The sequence below is a fragment of the Cyclopterus lumpus genome, chromosome 17 (assembly GCF_009769545.1).
Source record: "Cyclopterus lumpus isolate fCycLum1 chromosome 17, fCycLum1.pri, whole genome shotgun sequence".
NCBI classification, from domain to species: Eukaryota; Metazoa; Chordata; class Actinopteri; order Perciformes; family Cyclopteridae; genus Cyclopterus; species Cyclopterus lumpus.
Window position 1 is genome coordinate 11,016,155 of NC_046982.1, and position 19,259 is coordinate 11,035,413.

The following is a 19,259-nucleotide window of genomic DNA, read 5'->3' on the forward strand; positions in this document are numbered from 1 at the left end:
CAAGACAGCGTGACAATACACAGACGATTAATTAAACCTACGGGGAGATCCCATCCGGCCTCAGGGAGGGAGGATGAGGATGTGTACGTACTGCAATCTGTCCCAGTGTTTGTACAGTTTTAATAGGGTTAATTAATTACTTCTCACATGTATCTGGAGCTGAGCCACAGGTGCAGTCAGGCTGCTCCACTTGTTTTGTTCCACATCATGATAGTATAATTTCTTGCAGTGCAGTTCAGCAAAACCTCCAATGCAGTCTGACGTTAGATTTAACTAAATCATCTTATACAACTGGCAGTAATGAGGAAGTGTATTTTATTAATTCATCAAACCTACTTTTTTCCAGACCAATCATCAAGTTAACATCTCCCTATTGATCCAAAGACAACAATAACCCTATATAAATGTGAAATGTTCCTCATGTGATCAACGCATCATCTTTATTTAAAAAGCCCCAAATTACAAATTTGTCTCACCCATACAATTTGTACAACATACTGTACAATAAACCTCAACATGAAAAGCAAGTGTGAAGCTAGTTATAAGCAGGCAAAGTAAAACTGTTAAAACTCAAACTGGCTGCAGGACTACCAGGGCCCTTCGGTGGCCATGTCCCACACACTCCTCTTACATAATGCAAAAGCCACACATGGCTCCCGGCACTACACTCATCCAAACGAACAGATTATGTGTGCAATCCATACAGGAGCAGGGACATAAGTGGGCTGCGAGGTGGGGCGGATCCCTCAAACAGCACAGACCTAAAGCTCCAGACAAAGCAGAGGAGGTGCTGCAGGACGTGACAGAGATCAGACCTGAAGCTCAGTGTGCAGGAGGAGCGAGCCCGGAGCTGCAGTGCTGGATGGCTGCTGCTGCATCATCATCATCATCACTCCGTGTTTCTCAACACATGTCCTCCTCACCTGTGACAACAGCCGGGAAGTAAGTTCTCCAATCTTATCCTCCTCCACTTTGTCATTGTGTGAACTTTTGTATGTAGACAGCGTGGAACTTAAAAACGTTATGTCTATTAAATTGGAATAATGGACAACATTATTGGTTGATCCTTCCGTAAAGAAATCATTAAATTAAATGTTTTTAAATCAAGAAAAATATTTACTTGTATCCCTTATTAAGACAGGGGTGATGCAGCAATAATAAATGTTAAAAGTTACGCCATTGTGCTTAACTTCATAGATTGATGATGTGAAAATCTTCACAATATAAAGTCGATCTCCCTACTGCATGATGTTCTTCTCATGTCCTGCTTTTCAAGGACATAATCAACGTAGAACAAGTATGTTGAGCATCAGATGGTTGCAATAGAAGCTTTATAAAGAAGAGGAATAAAAGCTTCTCTGTTAAACTCTTTTCACAGCAATTAAACACAAGTTGCCTGTCTTTCACTCTTTATTAATTTATGTGATCAAGAAATATTATTGCTTTTCACCACAATAATAAAAACATCAAACTACAGAAAGTCTTTGGGGTGATATAATCAGAGATCACTACCAGCAGGGATTAAAAAAAGATGGAGGCAACAGCATTGTGTAGTATTCATACAACATTTATAGATACCATACAATCAGAAATGTCAGATGACAGAGAGCTCATTGCTTCAGCTATTTGGTTTCGTTCAGTGTGACATTCCCACATTCAGGGTTTACTTTAGACAACATCATTTCACCCTTTTATTTTTTGAGAAGTCCTTGACTTTTTCAAAGCTGCCATCATAATCCACAGGTATGAATGGGAGGTATTACAGGTATTACAGCCACGAGGGACACCATATGGTGCTGCATGTGCTCTGTCCTCTGTCCACTGGCATGGTTCACTGGTTTGACACTTGCATAAATCTCTATTTCATTGCATTTTTTAAATGTAAAACCGTGGTTCTGTGACATTTGTTCACATTTTACTTTTAACCTGGACTCCAGAATAGCTACACGTATTGTTTCTTTATGTGTAAGCCAGAAGTAGCAAGGCCCCGCAGTGTGATTCATCTGCTGCTTAGGAACCAAAGCAGGTCCCCCAATGAGGATCGATGAGCCATGAAATTGATGTTGCCCATTCTTTCATATTTTTTAAAGCTGTATTTGTTTTTTCTCCTCAAAGCAACCATTTGTTCATCCTGTGTGGTGTTTGAATCAACATGACCTTGGATAACCTGCTTTTGAAAGCCCATCTTTAATGGAGCCACATATCTGCAGAGTTTGCTTGTGAATAAAAAACACTAGACAAGTTTGACTTCCTGATGTAGGATGGGGGTAGTTAATATAACCCTCCCCTACTTTATATTCTGCCAATATAGGAGAGTAAACTGTCAAGTTAAGTTGCAGTGAGTAGCAAAAATGTTGAATGTGTTGCATAACTCATTGTATATTCTGACTGGGCACATACTCAAAAAGGATTTCAGAAAAAAAACTCAATAAAACTATAAAATTGTGTGTGCAGAAAAATGTGATGCAGACTTTCATGGGGAAAAAAAGAGTTGTAGAAGTAGTTAAATGTAAAAAAAATGGTGTGGTTTTCACTGACCCTGACTAATGTGTGGTCCTGTTGTGTAATGGCTGTCTTTCTTTATAATTTAGCTTCCCTCTTTACACGCAGCTACCTGAACTGTCCAGCCTGATGTAACCATGGGCCATTTGATAATTGATCCTGAGGCAGGCAGTTTCTTTTATTATGTCTTCAAGTTCCCTATTAAAGCTGCTCTTGGCCCTTGAGTCCCATCATCCAGAGAGCAGGGGAGCTATCAACGTGTCTTTGCGAGGATCAGCGGGGTGGCTGACTAGGGAGTGCATCTATAGCAGAAGATGTCTCTCCACTCCACGGCCCATTTAAGAGCCTACGGAGAGTGTTTCTTTGCAAGAGTGATGCAACTCTCTCAGGGTTTCCTTCATATTATTCTCTTCCGTCATCAGTGTCTGATTTATTTATCTTGTGCTGTGTTGTGTGTTTCTGTCTGGTCCCAGTTATTGATCTCATGAGAAAGATTAGCAGATTGGAGTGAGTATGTAATAACAGCTTTAAAGTGAGACTGTGCTTGATGGCTGAGGTCATGTTGAGTTTGGACCCCTCTGAAAATACCTCAGTCGGGTCCCTGCAAAGTAACTCTATAATCCTCGACATGTTTTCCGAGGCCCCTGTTGAGCTCTGAACACCCTGAATTAATCCCACGTTTCCCTCCATTCAACAAACTCTGCATGCTGGAAATGCACTCACTCATGTTGTGTCTCATCTTTGCTTTTTCCCCCTCAGTGTCTTGAGGAGTGAATCCCCAAATGAACACGTTACTGGTGGATCAAGATATAAAAATAGCAGCTCTTTCAATAAATCAACAACTCACTGCAACACGGCCAAACAATTTGAGGGATTCAATACGAACACCTTTGTTAAAGCACCACAACGCGGATCATTCACAGCCTGCCAGCCCTTTGATTGATCTTTGGAACATCTTCAGCCACTCGACTGAGATTTATACTTCACTTTTTAAATCCCCATTAATACCCCTCTAGGGCTGCTGGATGAAACTTTAAATATTGACAAATGCACTGAGGACTGTACAGATGATCTGAAATTGAAGTAGTGACCTCAGCTTTTGTATTACTAGCTTCTCTTGAAAGCAAGTGAGTCTATGTGGGAGAAAGAGAGCGGGACAGTTCAATCTAATAAAACCTCACTGAGTATGCCTTGGCGTGCTGCTCTGATAACTGAAGGGCTTATTCCTTTGCACTTCTGATTTGCCCTGTGTTTTTTCTGCTGGAACCGTTTCTTTGTCCTGTGGCTTGTGGGAAACATTCAGTTCAATCTGTTGACATCTGCCAGATTGTACAATGTGATCCCCCTCTGGGTTTAGAAATCACACTCACTAACAAAGATGGACTTGCAGGGTGATGCCATGCTTCTTAGCTTCTGACTGCAAAATAAATTGTGTACAGTAAACAACCGTCAAAACATTCCCTGACTTCCAAGATGAGTGACACAAACTACTGGGTTGTGGACTATGGTCTCTCCTCCCCTGCTGCACCTGGGTTCCCCCGAAGCCCAACTGTGCAGCCCATGTCGGGGCACCCCGAGCAGGGAACGGCCCTGTGTTTCGTTGGCCTCCTCGTGCTGCTGCTGCTCTTTCTCGTCGTTCGCTGCGTCCGTATCTTATTAGACCCCTACAGCAGCATCCCGGCCTCATCGTGGACGGATCATAAGGAGGGGCTGGACAGAGGACAATTTGATTATGCACTGGTGTGAAGATGAGGGGTGATCGGCGGGAGGAGGAGGGGGATCTTTTGAGGGATGATGTGTGTTCTGTGTCCTGCTGAAATCTTCTACTTTCTAGTTTCAGCTCCTTAAAATGAAAGAAACTGCATTATGTTTTTTGTTATGGTTGGGGTATTGTAATACAAGCTGTAAAGATACCAACACTAAAACCATTAAACAGTATCTGTATAAGGATTCAGTTCAGAAAGGGAGCGGATCCATTTGAATTCCCAGTAATATTGGAGACTCTTAGGTGGGTATGTTGTTGCACTGCAGCTTCTGGAGTGACACATTGCAGGAAGACAACGATCGGAATCACAGCATTACGTTATGACTCCTGTTTGTTCTGTCATTTTGTAATTCTATAATGGTTTTACAAATCCCAGGGCTGAATGCATAAATAGAGAGCAGAGCTGCTGCAAGGAAGGTCCTGATTGAATAAAAGTGAAATCAAATGAGTTTAGGGGAGACATGGAAGTCACTTAGATTATTTTGGAAGTGCAGCTGAACGAAGATGTTAGAAACCTTTTTTATGTGAACCATGCTGGGTATTGTGAGGCATTAGTACAACCTCTAACATGATCCTCAGGTATAATGATTTCTAATTAATTTAAGCCTCTATAATTAGATGAAATTGCCTCATGAAATTGAGCTTTACCTTCCATTTGTATCTCTCTATTTTCTTCAAAATTCAATGTGTCCTGAATTTCAATCTTATCCCATTATACAAGCTGATGTTTATAACACATAACAGATAATACCAATTATTCTATTTGGGGTTTTGCTATTTCATGTCGCCAACCCTTTAAGAGGCTTATGAGGCTTAGTGCAGAGAGTCACTATGCTGACTCAATACATGTCATATAAAGTTATGATTATGAAATGCATAAGCACCTATTTCCTTCCTCTAATCCTTTTTGCCTTTAGGCCCAGTCCAGTGCACTAGCCAAATCTGTTCATCAGTGCCTGTAGGGATATGAGAAAAGCAAAAAACAATGTCATATACTGCCCCTTTTGCCACTTGTTTTATAATATTGTTTCTGCCCTTATTTTTCTGTAAAGTCCTTTCTTTATAAATAAACTTAAGTATTAATCATTTTCGGATTTGTTAAAAAGTTGTTTTGTTTCATTTATGATGACCGTGACTGTGTATCAATACCAATTGATAAGGTCTTACTTCCTGGATGTAGACTTTTTCTGGTTAAAATTAGATATTTTCCTAATGTTTCTTAAAATTTGCATTCAGTTTTTAATGCAATAAAAACTTTTGTCTTGTCTTTTTATAAAGTTTCATCACTTTGCAGTACACACACAACCACACACACACACACACACACACACTCACACACACACACACACACACACACACACACACACACACACACACTCACACACTCACACACACACACGGCATCTAACTCACACACTTTTACTTGAGCAAACACTGTGCTCACTACTGCCCTACAATCAATACAAGCAAGATTTAGAGCACATGAAATCAACAGAATAATTAATTGGAGGCTCGTAAAGAGACGCAGTCAGTTAGATTAATGAGGATCGGCCCTCACGGAGTCAGACCAGCCCCCCAGACTAAATAGATCCCTACGCTGAGTGACTTGGACCCTCATCACAATACTCTGCTTGTTTGGATGAGTGGAACATACAAGAGCAAATCAGTCATCATTTTTTTTAGCAAAAGCACTAAAATATAATATTTAAAGTGATTTAGGTCAAATTGAAATGGGACTCAATGGTATTCCTTCCTAATCATAAAAAACACACAGTTTCAGTCGAGTTTTTAAAGTGCATTTCCTGACTGCGTCTCCAGTTGGGTTTTGTGGTACTCTCCCGGCCTTTGCTTCAGTTTGTGTGCACTCTTACTTAGGATCTTCTGATTAGCTGTGACCTCTTCTGGATACTTCTGGAACTACGAGTGTGAGTCCACTGACAACTGTCGGATCAATGAATGTTCAAATGTGCTTCTAATCAATGAAGAAACACATGAACAAGTTTGGGGGTAAAAGTCATTCAAATCTATTTTTAAGACTGTGAATGCAAATGGGAAATGATACATAAATGCATATTGCATACATCCATACAATGGCTTACTCAAAAGTCATTATGCTGAGTAAATATTAAACTATATTTGTAGAGTCCATGTCCACAGTACATTCACATCCCCTTTGGTGACTTGTCCTCTAGAGTCATCATCAGGTCAAAAGATAAATGTTTCTAATACTTTGGTGTATAATTACAAACTTGGAAATCAAATGACATTTACATCAGCCTTAGCTGTACTTTGTGTTTAGCGCCAATTAGCACTGGCATGCTAAACTAATGGTAACATGCTATACCGGCTAAAAGTCAGCATGTTACCATCATTATTGTGAGAATGGAAGCATCCAAATGTTAGCAATTAGTAAAGGCACGTTATCTGGAACTAAAACAACCCTTTACAGTGTACAATTCATCAGGCTCCAACAGAAGGGTGGATGCACAGTGTAACACCCCCACCTCATTACTCCACCAATTAACAGGACAGATTTTGCTTCAGTGCGTCCTGACAATTTATTTACTAGGCAAAACAACAAAGGCACTCAGTTTCCATCAGCCTCTCACATATGCCTCTCACATATGCATATGCACACAGATAAGTTATATAAATATGGCTGGAAGAACCGGTCCTCAGGCCTGACATGCATGGCAGACCCTGTTCTGTGATAACACACTGTACATGTGACACTTCCAACTACCAACAAGATGTAAATTAATATTACTACGGATAGTAATACTACTATTATTATCAAAACAAAAAAATACAAATGTGACATTTGTCTCATTTTAAAAGAATACATTTTAAATATAAAGTATGTTACTGTAATGGCTGCTGTTGTAAGCGCTGATGATTTGATTACCTCTCACTCTCACTATAATTTACATTCAGACGTTAGACACATGGACAAGGCACACAGTATGCAAATATATATATATTCCTGAATCTGGACAGCCTAGTTTCCTGGTAGTCAGACGCCATCCCAAAGAAATGCATGGAAACAAACTCTTACATACAACCACACACACACACATAAGTAAACACACACATCAACAGAAGGCACAGCCCACATCCACACACATGCAAATTATGGTTCTTGTTCATGGTTGTTGTTATCCGTGGTAAAACGTACACAACTCCCTTACATGACTAATAATGCTCCTATGCGATACACATAACACAGCTGTGCGGTTCTAACTGATGATATGATAACCATCTGCATTACAGTAGTTATGTTATCTCTGGTGTCGCCGTGGGTTTAGTAGTGTGTGACTGTGTTTGTGTGTTTTAGGGTGTGGTAACAGAGTGTCTGTTACAGCAGTTAAACACAAGGCCCTCAATTACAGGATGCACGTTTATTCAGAGTAAAGTCTGTGTGCTCAACTATGCACATACTTGCTGAGATCTGCAGGAAGTCCTGGAAGTGTCCTGGACTTCTGGGCTTGGGTGTCAACAGCTGATTTCCAAGAGGGTGGTAACCCAGGAGATGTCTGTGGGCATAATCTACTATGGAGTATAACACATTTTGAACATTAAGGAAACGTAATTAGATATACTTAGATATTTCTTGTGAAAGATGCGACGAGCACTAATGTTTATTATTGAGTACAACTTCTGGTAGAATAAACACTTCTTTAGTGGGTTTAATTGAACCAGAGCGCGTTTTATTTGATCATGAATTAAACTTTTTTAGAAGTTACTTATTATCACTGCTGTTGTCATGTGTGTTTAACTTATAGCATGTACAAACTAACTATTTTTTTCATATTTTTTTCCTTATCATAATCTGACTGAAAACCTGCTGCAGTGGTAACCTGCTGAGTTACCTTCTGGGTTGTGAACTTGTGACCCGTCGCTGTGGGAAGGAGACGCCCATGCGCTTCATTGTCATTATCAAGCTACACCATCGCTGACTCCATCCTCCTGTTGGAGAAAGACGGAATAACGGAACCCTTCAGAATAAAGGTACACCTTTACGAGCGATCGCCGTAGATCGTCTGCGCAGAATTGTCGCTCGGCATGCCTGGAAATTAATGACATTATGTTTTAGAAGGTGGCAAATATTTCACTGTTAAATATTTTATGAACACGCCTCGTCTTCATTAAAGTACCTGATGTCATCGTATCTTCATCTTTCAGCATTAAACCATTACAAACTGCAACGGGCTCTACCAGTAGCTATTATTTTGAAAGGAGAAGTATATTCTCTTCGTCGTGTCTTGACAGCTGAGCGACTCGCCTCCTCTGTGGTGAAGTCGTTAGGGATACAGCGGTACGGAGGCGCATCCACAGCCTTAAATTCACACTTTAAAGTGGATTTTCTTCTTCTATTCCCTCAGGATCCGTTCATCATTTCCACGAGCTGCGGCCAGGTGAGTCTCTGCCTACAGTTCAACAACAACTTGGTGTGCTTCACCTTGAAAATGAAAAAACTTCCAGCTGGTTTTCAACAAAGACAAGATGTATGACATTTTCATATTTCCTCTGGAGGATTTATGCTTGTGCTACTCTACATGCATGGTTGCTTTGAAGCATTATTGACAAACTGAGTAATATTCCAAAAGAATCTTAAACTTAATGTATTGTTTATAACTTTTCTGCGATTTCGTAACAAAGAAATCAATATGTTGATGTCATTGTTGTAGTTAGGTACAGTATATAGACAGGTATCAGATATTACAATATTTTGTCCTTAAGCTCTCAAGATGTTTCTGGTATGCCAACATAGTATTCCTTGTTTTCTTATATATATATATATATATATATATATATATATATATATATATATATATACATATATATACATATATATATACACACATTGTGCACGCACACAAACACACAAACACACACACACACACACACACACGCACACACACACACGCACACACACACACAGGTCTGACTCCACTCACTGCCTCCCTAAATCAAGTACCAGACTACCCAGACCGGGTTTACCTGGCTGAAATTACATTTGGTTGGTTCGAGGCCTAACTATGTGGAAACATCTGATTTAAACATAATCCTCAACACTTCTGCCTGTCCATCTGCAGCAGAATGGACCTGCTGCCTGACATATGGAGGCAGGACTACTGGCTCCCTCCAGGTGTGACCTGGAGGGACATGGAACAGCTGGCACACTCTGAGCGACCGCAACCCCATGACCTTCTCCTAGCGCTGCCCCTCGCGCTGGGCTTTGTCGCCCTACGCTACGTGTTTGAGAGGTAACACACTGGTTCTGTAAAGATCTGGATGATGTTTTGGGGATATTGTAGATTTACGGGAAGACAATTAAATACTTATCGTGCCCGATCTCAAATAAAACCTTCAGCATTCTTTTAAGAAACACAATTATCAGAGTTTTTTTAATGCCATTTTCATTTTTAGAGCAGATATTGTTATCATCCGGGAAAAAGAGGCCTTAGGGGAATAGAAAGAGAGTAAAATAGAAATGTTATGACCTAAATTAATGTTATGACCTAAAATTCGGATTGCATTAATTTCTTTTACCACATCTAATGCTTTTCAGATTTAAATTAATTTTCTAAAATCAAATGATTTATCAACTCGAAGAAAAACTATAGGTAGTTCCACTCTAAAAGTGTAGCGGGCTTGTTAGGAGTGCATAACATGAGGCATTTTACACACACAAAGATAATCTTCAGGGGTTTTGATTGGTTGATTACATCCCCAGAGTGTCCACTGTTGTAACAGTCACAGAGTGGAATCAATGGCTTTTAAAAGCCAATTAAAATGTCATTGTTATTCCCTCACAATGCTACTTCATTGTGTTGTATTCTGATATCAGATATTTACTCTATGAGGTATATTATATGTGTTGTTTTTCACATTATGCTTTGTTGTATTCATATTTCATACATACTAATCTACTATAAATATATACTGTATATTATTTACACTATACAACACTACAACACATGTTTACTGTAAAGTGTAAACATTTACATATTTTATATCAGGGTTTATTTTCTACTTATATTTCCACTTCTCTGGACTCTGTCTTGTGCTGTAATGCAACATTTCTTCCCTGGGATTAAAAGTAATATATTATCTTAAATACAAATATCTGTCAAGCGTGTGTTGATACCATACATCCATGGAGGCACACTGCTTTGTTGCCTGCACAAACACATATATTGTATAAACAGTGCAGCCTTCAGTTATCTTGAAGTGTTTGCTTTAGGCTGACTGTTAGTGGGGGGGGGGGGGGGGGGGAGGTTATGCATATAGATAGTATGGCTAAACAATTGCAGGCTGGTGCCTGACTCTCCCGCAGGGGATGTCACCGGTATATCATCACTTGTGTATGCTGTCTTGTGTCGCTCCAGGTTTTTTGCCCCATTTATGGGCAAATGTTTGGGGGTGAAGAATAGATTACAAGTGACTGCTGCCCCCTCCCCAAAGCTGGAGTCGTTTTACACTCAGAGGAGCAGACAACCGATACAGGTTAGTCTGAAAAGGCCTCAATATTCATCATGCATTCAATTTATAGCATGTTTTGACGTCATCCAAAAGAAGTTGGAAAAGGATCAAGATGATGTGTCTTTGAGTCTCTAATAATGCTCGTTATGAGCATTTACTTCCTGGTGTTAGTTTGTTGCTGGTGTATTGTTTGTTCTGTGTGAAAATTGCAGAGGAACACGAGTGTTGTGATGGTAACATATCCTTCTTCCTGTAAAACCTGTCCTGGGGGAAAAGACTACATGTACAGATATCATATCATATATCCATTAATTGTCCTCTTTCAGTTAAGGGATAAACTAAGAATGCTTCCAGTATATTTCATATACAAAATACTAATGAAGAATATGAAAACGCTTTACTGCATCACACAACCACATTTAATTAATCCCAGCAGGCCTGTTTGTTTAAAACCTGCAGATGATCATTAATCTGCTTCACTTTAGTTTTTGCAACGACAACACTTTGGAAGTAACTTACCACCAGTGTCCCTTCAGTAGATGGAGAAGTAGATCTGATGCGCCTGCCTCTGTGTTTCCCTTTTGTTATTTCGAATTACATTTAGTATCTTTCAAGATAGCTTTCTGCTCTACATCCCCCCCCATGTAATTCATTTCTTCATTCCATTGTTGTTTTAGAGTGAAATTGTTAGTTTGATGTCACTGTGTGGCCAAACCCAGAGGCAGATTGAGACCTGGTTCAGACTTCGCAGGAACCAAGACAGGCCTTCTCAAACCAAGAAGTTTGGTGAAGCTGCGTAAGTGCTCTCTCTCTCTCTCTCTCTCTCTCTCTCTCTCTCTCTCTCTCTCTCTCTCTCTCTCTCTCTCTCTCTCTCTCTCTCTCTCTCTCTCTCTCTCTCTCTCTCTCTCTCTCTCTCTCTCTCTCTCTCTCTCTCTCTCTCTCTCTCTCTCTCTACACACCCCTTTTTCATTGTTCAGTTTACAGATGACTCCCCTCAAGAATACTTCCACCACCAAAACCAAATGAGACAATTGTGGGAAAAACCTTGAGAACTAGATTAACCACTGCAAGAAGAGACCAAGCTATGTGTAGAAATGTGTAGACGTTGTTGTAGCGACTATCAACAAAGAGGGCTGACGCATGAGGTTTGTCCACCACGTCAACAAAGATCAACGGTCATTATTTGTGTTTATTGCAAACAAACAAAACAGGTTTACCCGACATGATGCTCTCAGAACTGGACTGATTGTAGCCTGGTAGCGACCAACAGAAAGACACGGCTCCTCTTTTCAGTTACAAACCTACAACTGATCCACAACAGGTGATTTGAATCACCAGCGGTGACCTAGTGACCAAACATTGCTTGCTCCTACGGATTTGTTTACTTTTTTAATATTAAGTGCCTTTCTATGTAAATGTATGATCTGCAGTGTTTTATTTTACAGTTGGAGGTTCTTCTTCTACCTCACAGCCTTCATGGCTGGACTGGCGTGTTTGATTGATGTGAGTATGAGTTTCAAAAATGTTTTATTGCAATAACTTGCTATTATATAATATATTATAGTATACTATACATGCTTTTTAAGAATTACTTTTCTCCTCAGAGCCCATGGTTCTGGGACCGCAGGGAATGCTGGAGACAATACCCAGTTCAGGTGAAGCCCGACAGTAACATCATTCCAATGCTTTGGATAATTAGTGTGTCCTATTTCATTATTAAAATGTTGTCAATGCTGTCTGTCTATATAAAAACAGTGTGGAGGAAAGCCTTGTTTCATAAGGAATCTGTTAATTGTCAATGAAACCCGAGTTTGAAGGAAACAGATTCAATATGTTTTGAAGAGGAAAGCACAAGATGGTGAACTAATCTCACTTCTTGTTCATATTCTTGAGAACAGTGAGTTTTCTGTCCCACTGTTATTAAAGTTCAATTACTCATCCTATGGGTAAATATATCAAAACAAGTCAAGAATTGAAGAATGCCATTGATACGAAAGAACGAACAAGCATGTTTATGTTTTATTTCTATATTTTAGGTAAAGTTCCCTACTGCCATTTTACTCTGCTGCACAGACAACTAGGAACTTCAGCCAAGCAACAATTTGCCGTGTCGTGTCCATCAAGCCTCTGGGGCTGCTGGGAAGCCATTGTGCACAATTCACACTGGCACTAGTCCTTTTCGACTTAATCTTCTTTAATATTTGTGCGATGTACAATCAGGGAAACATGAAAGTGTTCAAAGCCCGCTTGACGTTAATCGTAGCATTCACTGCAGACAAATTGTTTGGTCTATAAACATCACAAATATGTGGCAATGCAGTTACATTCTCACAAAGCCTAAATGCCTCGTTTTGTCGGACCCAAAGTCCATAACTGTAAGACATTCAGTTTGCTATCACAAAAACTAAGAAAGTTAAACTAGTAAATGTTGGTCTAGTTGCAGAATAAGGATATGTTCATCAACTAATCAATGAATCCACTGATGCTTTTAGTTCTGCTTCATTTACGTCTATCCATATACATACTTCCTCACAAGGTTTTAAAGCTTGATACAAATCTTGAATGAAAGGATGTAAACTGTAATTTCTAATCTATATTTTGAGTTCTGTTCCTCTGTATGCGGACCAATGTTCTCCATGTTTGTGCCACCAGAAAGTATGGCTTTTATCTTTATTGACGATTGAATAATGTTTCTACGCAGTCGATGGAGAGAGCTCATTACTGGTACTACATGCTTGAGTTGGGGTTTTATGGCTCTCTGCTCCTTCGGATCTCTGTGGACGTCAAGAGGAAGGTGAGGAGCTCAACCAGTAACGAGTAAAGAGTTTCCAACCTACGTGGCCTCACAACACATTTCCTTTAGAGGATGTATAGGAGAAGGAATTAGCCCGATGTTTACTTCAGCCTGGTCATATTTCATAGTTGATGGCTTGCACTTCTGCTTTAATGAGAACTTTTTCTTAACACATGGTTAATTAGTGACTAGATAATCTAAATGTTTGCTTTGCCAGGATTTTAAAGAACAGGTGATCCACCATTTGGCCACCATCTTCCTGCTCAGTTTCTCCTACTGTGCCAACTTAATTCGCATCGGCACCTTGGTCATGCTGCTTCATGACTCCTCTGACATCCTGCTCGAGGTAACATGTCCTCTCCAACACTGTCATGTTGCTTTCATGTAACATTGGTGGGTCTTAAGCGTTTAATTCGATCCGTAACCACAGATGCTCATTTTGATCTTGTTGAAGACATATTTGCCTGTTTATTACTTTATTCTAATCCCCAGTCTTTGCTCAGTAACTCTCTCTGCCTGCTGCTTAACTAATGTTTTTTTCAGTGGGGTTACTTCGCTTTACATTTAGCTTCAATTATGGTTTGTATTTTTGCAGTCTGCCAAGATGTTCAACTACGGCACTGGCTGGAGGAAAACCTGTGACACGCTGTTTGTTGTGTTTGCTGTTGCCTTCCTTGTGACTCGACTGGTGATCTTTCCCAGCCAGTAAGGTTTACTCTGGAACTGGTTTTCCGTTTTTAGCGCTGACATGATTAACTACTTAACTACTTAATGCAGCATGGGTGACTTGTAAGTCTGTTGTCAAAAACACTTTTATTATTTGAATACTTACAGAATCATCCATACCACCCTGGTGCTGTCCATGGAGACGTTTGACCCTTTTGTCGGCTACTACTTTTTCAACGTCCTGCTGATGGTGCTGCAGGCTCTTCACATCTTCTGGGCTGGTTTAATCATACGCATGGTTTATAAGTTCCTGAAAGGAAAGGTGAGAATCAGTGAGGAAATCAATCGTAGGGCATCTCTGACTTATATTTGCAATTTTTGCACATTGAACTCTGCTTCTGTCTCCAGCTGGAAAAAGATGAGCGCAGTGATGAAGAGAGTGAGGTTGAGGAGGAAGAGGATGATAAAGGAGGAAAGGAACATGCAGATCAAGGAGGAGATTATTGTTGGGAGAGAAGAAAAGACAAACTGAACTCCAAACTGTCTATGCTGACCAACAATTGTGTCCTAAATAACCTGACCAACCACAGGGCGTCTGTAGCCGACAAGATGCATAAAGCTCAGTAAAGTCCTGAGGATTTCCACCCACAAGTCCTGGCTTTGAGGTGCAGGACCGTACCCATTAGGCCTCCTGGGCACTTTCCTATAAACACGGATGGCAGTCTGGGTGTGTGAAGTACAATTCTGGAAATTGTGAACGTGCACAGTACCTGCATTATGTTTTTCTTTGTTGTAGCCGACGTTTCAGACTGTCTGCAGATTGTAACTAAGAAATTCTACAGTGAACAAAATATGTCAACTTAGATAGCTGATGTAAGTCCAAGTACAGCCAGAAGAAGACATTTAAATGAGGAAAAAAGTCATGATTTTAATCTTTATATGTATGTCTTTCGTGATGACTTTAGTCGCTGAAATAGTAGGATGATATTGTTTCAGTTACCACTCTATTAAATCATACATAGACAGTCCGTTATTGGACAGGTTACAGCTAACATAAATGCAAACGTCATATTTTATTCATTGTTTTAGAATAATAATTATTGAAGCTCTACCTATTGTTGCTGACTGATAACCTACCGTGAACCTGTTTTTTGGCATTGCATATATTGTAATATATTTTGTATTTTCACCTTATTGTTATTGTCATTTTTGTGACGCATTCTTTATATTCACAATCTTTCCTTCTTTGTACTGCAACTGCTGCACACCAACTTCCTCAAGATGAATAAAGTCCCATCTTCTCTTATCACAGGCTCGTATCTTGTTCTGTACCACAGCGCCCTCTAGTGGCTGAAAGAAGTGACTCACATAGGTCGACACATAGGAAGGCTGCGAATGTATTTATAACTAATAGCGTCATCCATCCATCCATCCATTATCACCCCCTTATCCGGGGTCGGGTCGCGGTGGCAGCAGGTTCAGCAGGCCGACCCAGGCTTCCCTCTCACCCGCAACACTTTCCAGCTCATTCTGGGGGATCCCGAGGCGTTCCAAGGCCAGCCGGGAGATATAATCCCTCCAGCGTGTCCTCGGTCTTCCCCGGGGCCTCCTACCAGTTGGACGTGCCCGGAAAACCTCTAATGGGAGGCGTCCAGGAGGCATCCTGACTAGATGCCCGAACCACCTCAGCTGACTCCTTTGGACACGAAGGAGCAGCGACTCGACTCCAAGCTCCCCCCTGATGTCCGAGCTCCTTACCCTATCTCTAAGGTTGAGCCCGGCCACCCTACGGAGGAAGCTCATTTCGGCCGCTTGTATCCGAGATCTCGTTCTTTCGGTCACGACCCAGAGTTCGTGACCATAGGTGAGGGTTGGAACGTAGACCGACCAGTAAATGGAGAGCTTTGCCTTCCGGCTCAGCTCCCTCTTCACTAAGACGGACCGGTACAGCGCCTGTTTTACTGCTGCAGCCGCACCGATCCGCCTATCGATCTCCCGCTCCACCTTACCCTCACTCGTGAACAAGACCCCGAGATACTTGAACTCCTTCGCTTGGGGTAGGCAGTTTGCCCCCACCTGGAGGGAGCAATCCGCCGGTTTCCGGCAGAGCACCATGGCCTCAGATTTGGAGGTGCTAACTCTCATGCCTGCCGCTTCGCACTCGGCTGCAAAACGCCCCAGTGAATGCTGGAGGTCACGGTCCGAGGAGGCAAACAGGACCACATCATCCGCAAACAGCAGAGAGGCGATCCCGAGACTCCCGAACCGGATCCTCTCCGCCCCCTGGCTGCGCCTAGATATCCTGTCCATGAAGGTCACGAACAGGACCGGTGATAAAGGGCAGCCCTGGCGGAGGCCAACACCCACCGAGAACGTGTCTGACTTACTACCGAGGAGACGAACACAGCTCCTACTGCAGGCGTACAGAGACCGGATGGCCCGTACCAACGGGTCCGGCACCCCATACTCCCGCAGCACCCCCCACAAAAACTCCAGAGGGACCCGGTCGAAAGCCTTCTCCAGGTCTACAAAGCACATGTAAACTGGTTGGGCAAACTCCCAGGACCCCTCCAGTAATCTTGCGAGGGTAAAGAGCTGGTCCACTGTTCCACGACCGGGACGGAATCCGCACTGTTCGTCCTGAATCTGAGGTTCGACAAGCGGTCGGAGCCTCCTCTCCAGCACCCTGGCATAAGCTTTTCCCGGGAGGCTGAGCAGTGTGATACCACGATAGTTCGAGCACACTCTCCGGTCCCCCTTCTTGAAGATGGGAACCACCACCCCGGTCTGCCAGTCCATGGGCACTGTTCCCGACCCCCATGCGACACTGAAAAGGCGTGTCAACCAAGACAGCCCAACAATGTCCAGCGCTTTCAGCATCTCAGGGCGGATCTCATCCACCCCTGGCGCCTTGCCACCAAGGAGCTTTTTGACTACCTTAGCGACCTCTGCCAGGGATATGGGTGAATCCACCCCAAAGTCTTCCGGCGCTGCCTCCTCTCCGGGGGACATGTTGGCCGGGTTTAGGAGTTCCTCAAAGTGCTCTTTCCACTGCCCGAGTGTCCAAGACATACGGCCGCAGATCAGATGATACGATTACAAAGTCGATCATTGATCTCCGGCCTAAGGTGTTCTGGTACCAGGTTCACTTATGAGCCACCTTATGTTCGAACATGGTGTTCGTTATGGACAAACTGTGGCTAGCACAGAAGTCCAACAACAAAACACCATTCGGGTTCAGATCGGGAAAGCCGTTCCTCCCAATCACGCCCCGCCAGGTTTCTCTGTCATTGCCCACGTGAGCGTTGAAGTCTCCCAGGAGAACTATGGAGTCGGCAGGCGGCGCCCTTTCCAGGACCCCTCCCACCGACTCCAAGTAGGCCGGATACTCCGAAATGCTGTTCGGTGCATAAGCACAAACAACAGTCAGAGCCTTACTCCCCGCAACCCGTAGGCGCAGGGAGGCGACCCTCTCGTTCCCCGGGGAAAACTCCAACACAGCGGCGCTCAGCCGGGGGCTCGTGAGTATCCCCACTCCCGCCCGGCGCCTCTCACCCTGGGCAACTCCAGAAAAGGACAAAGTCCAACCCTTCTCCAGGAGCTTGGTTCCAGAGCCCATGCTGTGCGTGGAGGTGAGCCCAACTATATCTAGCTGGTACCGCTCCACCTCCTGCACCAGCTCCGGCTCTTTCCCCGCTAGTGAGGTGACGTTCCACGTCCCTAGAGCTAGTCTATGCTGCCGGCGATCGGCCCGCCCAGGTCTCCCGCCTGGCCCGCCGCCCGGTCTACATAGCATCCGACCCCGATAATTCTCCCTGCGGGTGGTGGGTCCACAGGGTGACTGCTGCTCCATGATGTTTTTTCGGGCTGAGCCCGACCGGGCCCCATGGGCGAAAGCCCGGCCACCAGACGCTCGCCAACGAGCTCCCCTCCTGGGTCTGGCTCCGGGAGGGTGCCCCGGTTTCCCTTGTCCGGGCAAGGTGGCTACAATCCGTGGGCTGCTTATCATCAGGGTTTATTGAACCGCTCTTAGTCTGGGCTCTCCCCCGAGACCTGTTTGCCTTGGGAGACCCTACCAGGGGCTGATGCCCCGGACAACATAGCTCCCAGGATCACTGAGCCACTCAAACTCCTCCACCACGTTAAGGTGGCGATTCATAGGAGGAGCGTCACAAATAATGTAATTGACTGAGGTGATATTAGGAGATATGTTACATGTACGCACGAGTCTGTTGATGAGTTATGGTTAATATCCAAATCAAACACGTGATTCATGTTCTTGACGGCTCCTGACGGTCCGAGAGCGGAGCGATTCTGAGCGTTCATTTGCTGGCTTTTCGATGGATGTGAGTTGTATCCTAAGTTATTATTACTAGTTTTATAGTTGTGCAACTGATGAAAGATGTACTCTTGGTTCACGTTAGGTGATGTGTTCAGTTTAACGAAGCTCTGACCCACGTGGACACCTGAGATTGCCATTTGCCACTTACAGCCAACAGGTTGAGCCACTTGCTCGGCCCTGCGGTTCATTTGAATGTCTTTAAATTAACTAGTCAACAATTGTAAGCTACCTGACAGTTATATAGATAGCGTGTAACACAGTATATTAACTTAGCTTGACGCAGTGCTCAAGTTAACCACAGGTTAGTTTTGTTTCGGCCGTGTGGTACGATATAAAAGTTGTCCGTCACATGTAACTAACCCTCCACCCGCATGTTCGCCTCTTCTTAGTTACTGTCTACTGTTACTTTTAGTGTCTGCAATGCTTTTATATACTTTAATTGAAGTACATTTCTATTTTTCGCCGATGATCGGCCACCTAGCTGATCCAAGATGCCAGAAGGGGGCGCTCTTGCATCGGTAATTAACGTGACGACGTGACCCTGATGATCCTGCAATCAGCCCTACAACAGTGCAAATATGGCGCATATTTAATGTCTTTCGGTGTCCTCTCCTGTAGGGCAGTCTCTGTGGCGCAATTGGTTAGCGCGTTCGGCTGTTAACCGAAAGGTTGGTGGTTCAAGCCCACCCAGGGACGATTCATTT

At 42.9% G+C, this 19,259-nt stretch overlaps 2 protein-coding genes and 1 non-coding gene across 3 annotated transcripts; all 3 read left to right on the plus strand.

The window, feature by feature from the left end:
- The first annotated feature begins 3,975 nt into the window (after positions 1–3,975).
- On the plus strand, positions 3,976–4,248 carry LOC117746888 (cortexin-1-like). Its single transcript, XM_034556221.1, has one exon. It carries the CDS (start codon positions 3,976–3,978, stop codon positions 4,246–4,248), a length of 273 nt encoding a protein of 90 aa, XP_034412112.1.
- A 4,256-nt stretch (positions 4,249–8,504) lies between these two features.
- Positions 8,505–15,498, plus strand: LOC117745921 (ceramide synthase 2-like). Its single transcript, XM_034554540.1, has 11 exons — positions 8,505–8,682; positions 9,364–9,534; positions 10,660–10,777; positions 11,431–11,549; positions 12,199–12,256; positions 12,358–12,408; positions 13,455–13,547; positions 13,765–13,893; positions 14,143–14,252; positions 14,382–14,535; positions 14,622–15,498. The coding sequence occupies exons 2-11, from the start codon at positions 9,368–9,370 to the stop codon at positions 14,838–14,840; spliced, it is 1,218 nt and encodes a 405-aa protein (XP_034410431.1). The 5' UTR covers positions 8,505–8,682; positions 9,364–9,367; the 3' UTR covers positions 14,841–15,498.
- Positions 15,499–19,177: 3,679 nt separating this feature from the next.
- On the plus strand, positions 19,178–19,251 carry trnan-guu. Its single transcript has one exon. It is a non-coding gene; the product is annotated as a tRNA-Asn (tRNA).
- Positions 19,252–19,259: the final 8 nt, after the last annotated feature.